This window comes from Columba livia, chromosome 14 (assembly GCF_036013475.1).
Source record: "Columba livia isolate bColLiv1 breed racing homer chromosome 14, bColLiv1.pat.W.v2, whole genome shotgun sequence".
Classification (NCBI taxonomy): Eukaryota; Metazoa; Chordata; class Aves; order Columbiformes; family Columbidae; genus Columba; species Columba livia.
Window position 1 is genome coordinate 3,777,137 of NC_088615.1, and position 8,382 is coordinate 3,785,518.

At 63.8% G+C, this 8,382-nt stretch overlaps 2 protein-coding genes across 2 annotated transcripts; both read left to right on the forward strand.

Moving 5' to 3' along the window:
• The first annotated feature begins 517 nt into the window (after window positions 1-517).
• SLC34A1 (solute carrier family 34 member 1) lies at window positions 518-5,779 on the forward strand. Its single transcript, XM_013367263.3, has 13 exons — window positions 518-1,365; window positions 1,541-1,657; window positions 1,812-1,994; window positions 2,441-2,569; window positions 2,645-2,788; window positions 2,897-3,008; window positions 3,085-3,280; window positions 3,599-3,694; window positions 3,811-3,910; window positions 4,118-4,285; window positions 4,643-4,759; window positions 4,914-5,038; window positions 5,133-5,779. Exons 2-13 carry the CDS (start codon window positions 1,555-1,557, stop codon window positions 5,685-5,687), a joined length of 2,028 nt encoding a protein of 675 aa, XP_013222717.2. The 5' UTR covers window positions 518-1,365; window positions 1,541-1,554; the 3' UTR covers window positions 5,688-5,779.
• A 312-nt stretch (window positions 5,780-6,091) lies between these two features.
• On the forward strand, window positions 6,092-7,841 carry LOC102083610 (alpha-2Db adrenergic receptor-like). Its single transcript, XM_021288854.2, has one exon. It carries the CDS (start codon window positions 6,671-6,673, stop codon window positions 7,691-7,693), a length of 1,023 nt encoding a protein of 340 aa, XP_021144529.2. The 5' UTR covers window positions 6,092-6,670; the 3' UTR covers window positions 7,694-7,841.
• Window positions 7,842-8,382: the final 541 nt, after the last annotated feature.

The window sequence follows — 8,382 nt, forward strand, 5'->3', positions numbered from 1 at the left end:
ACACTGTCAATGAGTGACAGCCAGAGCTGCCAGGGCCTCACCAGGTTAATGATTGTGGGGGCAGCTGGGCAAGAGCCCCGGGGACGGGGCAAACGCGGACACCAGCCTCCTCCCACTGCAGCTGGGCACGGGGCTCTGCAGGTGCCACTGGCCACCCTCCCTGGCCAGAAGGGTCCCCAGGCCCTGTAGAGGCAGGACATGTCCCCTGCTGTGGCACCTCCTGGGCATTGAGGTCCAGCGATTTGTGACTCTGCAGAGGCTTGGTGATGCTCCAGCAGCGGTAGGGATGTCCCCAGGCTGTCCTTGACCACTCTGGGGTACCTGAGGGATCTCCCATTCTCTCCCCATATACAATTGCAGCTGGTTTGTCCACGGTGATGGGTCCTGGGAGTGTCTGATCCAAGAACAGGGACGTGGCAACCACGTGGCCCCTCTGTGCCCATTCCCTGCAGGTGCCTGGGCTGGAGGGGCCTTTGGCCCCTGGCTCTCACCAGGGCAGATGTGGGGGCGAGCTGGCCGGGTGCCTTGCGCGTGGATGGAAACTTGGCTGAAGGTGCATAAACAGCGGGTAATGATAAACGGCATCGAGGAGGTGGTGATGGCAACGCTGGTATCGCTCTGCTCCTGCCTGCCCTAGCAGAGCATGTACTGGAAGACACAGGCTCTGCCCCGCGCAGCCCTCGCAGCACTGCCGGCTGCTCCGTGCTGAGCTGTTGGCATGAGCTGAGCCGGGCCGTGTGCCACCACCACCAACAGCGACAGGACATGGGGACCGCACCGGTGCTGACGTAACCCACCGTCAATGCCCTGGCAATGCCAACAGTCTGTAGTTTGGGCAGAGCTTGACCCCTTGCAGCTGATGCTGGGGTGTCTCTGAGGATGGTGGATGTGTGTGTAGCCTCACCTCCAGTCTGAGACAACCCAACAACACCAGCACTGACGTCTTCTCCTCCTCTTCATCTCGTGCAGGGAGTGAAGCACCCAGCACCAAGTGACAGGGAGCTGAGGTTGCTCCAGCACCGCCCCAGCTTTGCTCCCCACCACACTGGCTGCTGCTCACCCAGGGCGATGCGGAGCCTCGGGCAGCCAAGGCGGGGTGTGCGGCAGCACGGTACCCCGGGGACATGTGCCGCATCCTGCCCCACGGCTGTGGCTGACGCGGGATGCAACGCGGTTACCCATTAACTGCAGGAATTTCTGGGGAGGAGGTGAGCAGCAAGCAGTGAGGGGCAACGTGGGGCTCCTTAGACTTTGCTCTTGGCCTGCATATAAAGGGCCACGGTGCCCTGCAGACCACTTCGCTGGAGGGACGCGTGGATGTGGCATGTGGATGTGGCACTGCCCTGAGTGCCCGGCCAGTCCAAGGTGAGCGGGACCCTGGGCAGGAGGGGTCACCTCCCCGTGTCCCCTGCCTGCCCTTGTGGGAGCTCACTGGGATGATGTGGTAGTGGCTGGTAGCCCAGGGGACCAGTCGGTGATGGGATGGTCCTCCTCGGTGGTGCCAGCACTGCTGTGGTGACACACCGCTGCCTCTGCTCAGCCTCAGCAGGAGCGATGCTGCCCTACCGGAGGGAGAGCCCGGCCCTGCCCCGCTGCCTGGTGCAGGGTGGAAGGGTGGTGCACGGGCCGCAGTTCGCCTTCTGCCCCAGCCCCCAAGGTAGGTGCCCGCAGCCTTCCTCCTCCTCTTCCTCACCACGCGCTGGGCTCAGCTCTGCTGCTGGCCAGACCATGGCCCAGGCAGTACCGGGCTCTGCTCCGCAGGGTGGTCCCCACAAGGATGGGGCCGTAACGCGGGTGCTCCCTCTCCCCAGCTCTGCACCGGCTGCCGGCTGCCCATGCCTGCCCCTTCACTGTCGGGGCAGTGCCTTGCCCTGACCACGGCTTCCCCTGCCCCGGCTCGCCTGGGCGCCTGGGCGAGAGCAGGGAGCGGTATGAGCTGGATGTGCTGCCCTGGCAGGGGCCCCGTCTGGGCTTGGAGGAGCTGCAGAGGCCAGGTGAGACCCCCTGGGTGGCGGGCACAAAGAACCCCGGTTGAGGAGCACCCCAGAGACCTACCAGAGGTGCCCAGAGGGTGCCTTGGTGTGCCAGGAGAGCCCCAGCTTTGCCCCTGGGACTGGCAGCAATTCCTCCTCGCTGCCCTGCAGTGCCAGTTCTTGTGCTGGCACCCCAGCCGGACACCCAGCATGGCAGGGTGTCTGCTGGTGAGGGAGACCCTCAGCTCCCCAGGTTGCTGCAGAGAGAGTGAGAGGCAATATGGGTGGTTGGCACAAAGTGCTCAAGTGTAGGAGGAGATGAAGGGGACCCAGGGAGTGGTGGCACAACTGGGGACACAAGCCTTGTCCCACCAAGGGGCAGAAGAGGATGGTGTAGGGCTGTGGGAGCCCAGGGACCTGGGGCCATGCCGTGGCTGGTGTTTAACACTCTCTCTTGTCTTGCACAGAGCTGGGGTTCTGGGCCAGGGTCCAGTCCATCTGTGTCTCCCTTCTCAAGGTGCCCCTGATGTTCGGGTTCCTGTACCTCTTCGTGTGCTCCCTGGACGTGCTCAGCTCTGCCTTCCAGCTGGCTGGAGGTAGGGTGGTGGGGGCACCTGGATGGCTGGTGGCACCCACTACACCAGCACCCTGCTGCTCACACTGTCTTGCAGGCAAGGTGGCCGGGGACATCTTCAAGGACAATGCCATCCTCTCCAACCCAGTGGCTGGGCTGGTGGTGGGCATCCTGGTGACTGTGCTGGTGCAGAGCTCCTCCACCTCCACCTCCATCATTGTTAGCATGGTCTCCTCAGGATGTGAGTGTGTCCATGGGACTCCCCAGGACCTGAGCCTGGGCAAGGGGGTGGCTGGATCACATCACCCCAGGCTGGACCATGCGGGCTAGTGGGTCTCTTTGTCCCCAGTGCTGGAGGTACGCTCTGCCATCCCCATCATCATGGGCTCCAACATCGGCACCTCTGTCACCAACACCATTGTGGCCCTCATGCAGGCTGGCGACCGCAGTGAGTTCAAACGGTGAGAGTCAGACGGGACACGGGGGTTGGGGGCTGCTCCCTAGGGACCACCCCATGCCAACAGGCCCTCCACACAGGGCCTTCGCTGGTGCCACGGTGCACGACTGCTTCAACTGGCTGTCAGTGCTGGTCCTGCTGCCACTGGAGGTGGTGAGCGGGTACCTGCACCGCGTCACCCACCTGGTCGTGGCCACCTTCAACATCCGCAGCGGGAAGGACGCCCCTGACCTGCTGAAGATCATCACAGAGCCCTTCACCAAGCTCATCATCCAGGTCTCCTCAGCCATGGTGTCCCCAGGCTGGTGATGGTCACACATGCTGGTGTTGATGTCCCCAGTGCTGGTGTCGCTTTGATGGTGGTCATGCCTAAGTTTCTCTAGGCTGGCAGTGGTGTCCCCAGGCTAGTGATGGTTCCCCAGCGTTGCTGTCCATGTGCTGGTGGTGATGTTCCCAGCACTCATGTCCCTTTGATGGTGGTCATGTTCAAGTGTCCCCAGGCTGGCAGCAGTGTCCCCATCCCAGCAAAGATGTCCCCAAGCTGGGGGTGCAGTCAGCCCTCAAGGGCCCTCTCCAACGTGTGTGTTGTTGCAGCTGGACAAGTCGGTGATCACGGGCATCGCAACAGGAGATGAGACCCTGCGCAACCGGAGCCTCATCCGCGTCTGGTGTGGTCCCGCACCCCCACAGGTGAGTGGCTTGTAATCCTGCTGGGGCCACCAAACAATCCCACGGAGGGTGGGTGGTGGGCAGGGGGCTGGCCAAGGGTGCTGTGGAGCCAGCTGTAGCCCACCCTCTCTTTGCAGATGGCTGCCATAGGGTTTGGGCTGCCTCCAAACTGCACAGCCCTTGGCCACTGCAGCACTAAAGGCATCGGGAGCCTCCACAACGTCAGCAGGCAGAAATGTGAGTGGTTGCGGGGGGCTGGAAAGCTGCAGGTAGGGCTGGGTGGCTTAATGTGGGATGCAGAGGTGCTGGACATGGGGCTGGAGTCACAACATGGGGCAGGGCTGGGAGATGTTGGGGCTGCGGCCCCGGTGTGGGGCTAGGGGGCTGGTTTGCGAGCGGGGCCGGACCAGCCCCAGCCCCTCACCCAGCCATGCTGTGGGGCAGGCGAGCACCTCTTCACCGACACACCACTGCCCGACCTGGCCGTGGGGCTGGTGCTGCTGGCTGGGTCCCTCATCGTGCTCTGCACCTGCCTCATCCTCCTGGTCAAACTCCTCAACTCCCTGCTCAAGGGACAGGTGGCCAAAGCCATCCAGAAAGTCATTAACACTGGTGAGTGGGATGGGACCTGCCTGCCCCACGGCCACCCAAGCCCGTTCCTACCTGCCACCCTCAGACCAATTCCTGGCTGCCTCTAACCCCTATTCCTGCTTCTGCCCCTATGTCCCCTGCCTGTCGCTGAGCCCTGGCTCCTGCCTGTCATGGCCTCCTAGCATCCACATCCTCCTTCCCCGGCCATCCCAGGCACCAGGCTGGCCCTATACCCACAGCCTGACCCCATACCCAGAGCCTGGTCCCACAGCTCCCTCCCCAGCACCATGTAGGAGGTCCAGGCTGCTCCCAGCTGATGTGTCCGTGTCCGTGTCTGTGTCCATGTTTGTGCCCATGCTCACGGCCATGCCGTGGCAGACCTCCCACACCCCCTCAGCTGGCTCACTGGGTACTTCGCCATGGTGGTGGGCGCTGGAATGACCTTTGTGGTGCAGAGCAGCTCTGTCTTCACCTCTGCCATCACACCTCTGATTGGTGAGTCCTGGCCAAACCTGGTCCCCTGCCATGTGCTGGTCCCCCGCACAATGTTCTGGGTGTGCTGAGGCATTTGGAGATGTGTCTCCCTGGGTGACTGTGGGGATGGCACTGGCAAGGAGTAACGGGACAAGATGTGATCCCTCTCCCACAGGCCTGGGGGTGATCAGCATTGAGCGCGCCTACCCGCTGACCCTGGGCTCCAACATCGGCACCACCACCACTGCCATCCTGGCTGCCTTGGCCAGCCCGGGGGACAAGCTGGCCAGCTCCTTCCAGGTACAGCTGGGGGCCATGGCTGGAATCATGGGGGGCACTGGGCAAGGAGGAGGCTGCCCACGTGCCAAACCCGATGGCGATGCTGTCCCTGCAGATTGCCCTCTGCCACTTCTTCTTCAACATCTCCGGCATCCTGCTGTGGTACCCGCTGCCTTTCACCCGCCTGCCTATCCGCATGGCCAAGGCGCTGGGCGAGCGCACGGCCAAGTACCGCTGGTTCGCCGTGCTGTACCTCATTGTCTGCTTCCTCCTGCTGCCCTCCATCATCTTTGGCATCTCTATGGCGGGCTGGCAAGTGCTGGTAGGGGTGGGTGCACCCTTCCTCGGCCTCCTCTTCTTCGTGGGGCTGGTGAACGCGCTGCAGGCACGCAGCCCTGGCCACCTGCCCAAATGGCTGCAGACCTGGGACTTCCTCCCCGCCTGGATGCACTCACTGCAGCCCCTCGACCAGCTCATCACCCGGGCCACTCTGTGCTGCACAGACCGCTGCCGTGGCCCGGAGGGCTGGGAGGAACGCGAGGGCCCTCCCTGTGACAAGGCCAGGCTGGGGCTGAGCAACCCCGCGCTCTCCTACCCCGAGGAGGTGCCTGGCCCCGCCATCCGGGTGGGCTCCCCTCGCCCACCCCTGCACAGTGCCACACGGCTCTAGCCGCTGCCAGACACCTGGGCCACCGCTCTCGTGGCTGCCCTGTTTCCACCATCCCTGCTCACCTGGTGTCTAATAAATGCCAAACGCCTGCGCCCTGCGTGTGTGCCTCTTAGGTTCCTGCCTCTGCAAACCTTATCAGAGACACAGGTGCCAGACACCCACCATTCACCCCACCTTGTACATACACTACCCCTGCACAGCCCGTATGGGCGCCCGACACTGAGGATGCACCAAACACACTGCCCATGCCATGAAGGTACGCGCTGCCGATGCTGCAGCCAAACCCTGCACCTGCAGCCCAACCCCGCACCTGCGGTTTGCAGCCAGCTTGTACCAGCATGCCATGGGCAGCACCTTACACCCACCTCATCCCCAGACGGCTGAGCGGGCAGGATGGGGTCAGTGTCACACCACTCTGTGTCACCGCTCAGCATGCTGGTGAGCTGGGCACAGCACGGGGCTGCCGGCGAGGTGCTGTGGTGCTGCTGGGCTGGGGCTCAGCGAGATCCCTACTCAGCATGGCCAGGCAGTGCGCCCAACCCACTGGATACCCCAACAGTCACAGCAGAAGACCACCCACTATGGTGACCCTGGCAGGAGCCCTTTAAGTGTTGGCCATAACTGCTTCTCCCACTGCCCACAGATGTTTGGGCTCCTGCCAGTGATATAAGCCCGTCCCTCCCTCCTTCCCGCCTGCCGCCTCCTGGGCTGGGACCAGCAGAGCCAGCCGTGCTGCCGTGGGAGCGCTCAGGGGCTGCCGGCACCACTGCTGCCCCACATGCCTGGCCGGGTGACCACCGGGCCAGGACAACCTCCACCTTGCTGCTGGACCGGGTCAGTACGGGAGTGGTGGTGGCCAGGACATTGCCCAGGGGCTCGGTGATGCCGAGGCTGTGCCATGAGAAGCGGTGGGACGGTGAGTGGGGCGTGTGTGGTGGGGGGCAGCCTCATGGGTCTTTGTCCGTCTGAGGGGCTGAGCCAGCATGGAGCCAGCTGGTGCCCTCCCCAATGCTTCCAGTAACGGCAGCAGCACCGGCAGTGCCCCCCACTCACCAGCGGCCACTGGGCTCATCCTGCTGGCCGCCCTGGCCATCCTGCTGGCCACACTGGTGGGCAACACGCTGGTGGTGGCAGCCATTTCCACCAGCCGGGCTCTACGGGCTCCACAGAACCTCTTCCTGGTGTCCCTGGCCTTGGCGGACATCCTGGTGGCCATCCTCGTCCTGCCCTTCTCACTAGCCAACGAGGTGATGGGCTACTGGTATTTTGGCGGCCTGTGGTGTAGCCTGTACCTTGCGCTGGACGTGCTGCTCTGCACCGCTTCCATCGGCCACCTCTGCGCCATCAGCCTCGACCGCTACTGGGCTGTCACCCGGGCAGCCCGGCTCAACCTGCACCGCAGCCCCGGACGGGTGAAAGGGATGATCGGGACAGTCTGGGTGGCGGCGACCCTGGTGGCACTGCCACCGCTGCTGCGGGCACAGCCAGGGGACCAGGAGTGCCAACTGAGCCAGGAGACCTGGTACGTGCTGGCCTCCTGCGCCGCCTCCTTCTTCGCCCCCTGCCTCGTCATGGTTGCTGTCTACTGCCGCATCTACCACCTAACGGTTCGGCGGACAGCCACCCTCCTCGCTGCCCGCTCCCTGCACCCTGCCGGAGCAAAGGGGCCGGGGGTCGGGGTGCCAGGCCGGCGGCGCCAGAGCCAGCACCAGAGCGTGTTGCTGTGCCGACAGCGGCTGGTGCGGGCGCGGGAGCGGCGCTTCACCGTCGTGCTGGCCGTGGTGATGGGTGCCTTCGTGCTGTGCTGGTTCCCCTTCTTCTTCACCTACAGCCTGGGGGCTGTCTGTGGGGAGGGCTGCCAAGTCTCCAAGCCCCTCTTCAGCTTCTTCTTCTGGATCGGCTACTGCAACAGCAGCCTCAACCCCCTCATCTACACCCTCTTCAACCGGGACTTCCGCGCTGCATTTCGCCGGCTCCTCGCCGTCCCCCGCCAGCACTGCATCTAGGGACACCAGGGGCACCACAGACGTGGCCCCAGCCCTGCTCACCACCAGCAGTGCCCAGTCCTGCTGCAGACCCCGGACTGTGGTGCAAGTGTGCATCGCAAGGTACTTTTGGAAATGCGGGGCTGAATAAAACATGGCCAAAGCCTGTGCCTGGGGCTGGCACCTGCCTCTCACTGGCACCTGTCGTCACCCATGTCCCCCCACCCACCCCCGTTTGCAGCATGGATTTGTCACCACCAGTGGTGACAAATTACCAGCTCTGGTAAATGCCAGCCCACCCTGCTGCCATGAACCACAACTCCTCCGTGTGCCCATGGCCACAAGCCACGGACCCACAGCTTCTGTGAGGGGGGACAATAGCCCCCCACGTGGCAGCATCACTAGCACTGGGATGAGCTGGTTGTGCCACCACAGCAGCCCAGCCCGAGCCCTGTGTGCCACTGCCAGGGCTGTCCCCTCTGGCTGCCCCTGAGCATGTAGCTGTGCGATGCGATGGAGGCTCTGTGGGGGCACATACATACCCCATAGTGAGACAGGAGTGCAGTGGGACATCCCACATCCTGCTCAGGGGCTTTGCCAGGGTCTTGCTGCAGGAGGGAAAGGAGGAATGACATCCTGGTGCTGGAAAGGCCGTCCTCCCTTGGGAGAGCGTGGGAGATGGGAACACATGGGAACAGGCTCCAGCACAG

What these genes read in the sequence shown, in the direction of transcription:
- LOC102083610 (XM_021288854.2), top strand. Translation starts at nt 6,671, where the DNA reads ATGGAGCCAGCTGGTGCCCTCCCCAATGCTTCCAGTAACGGCAGCAGC.
- SLC34A1 (XM_013367263.3), top strand. Translation starts at nt 1,555, where the DNA reads ATGCTGCCCTACCGGAGGGAGAGCCCGGCCCTGCCCCGCTGCCTGGTG. An exon ending in GTGGTCCCGCACCCCCACAG is followed by an intron (nt 3,695 to 3,810) that starts GTGAGTGGCTTG and finishes CTCTCTTTGCAG; the next exon opens with ATGGCTGCCATAGGGTTTGG. An exon ending in CAACGTCAGCAGGCAGAAAT is followed by an intron (nt 3,911 to 4,117) that starts GTGAGTGGTTGC and finishes GCTGTGGGGCAG; the next exon opens with GCGAGCACCTCTTCACCGAC.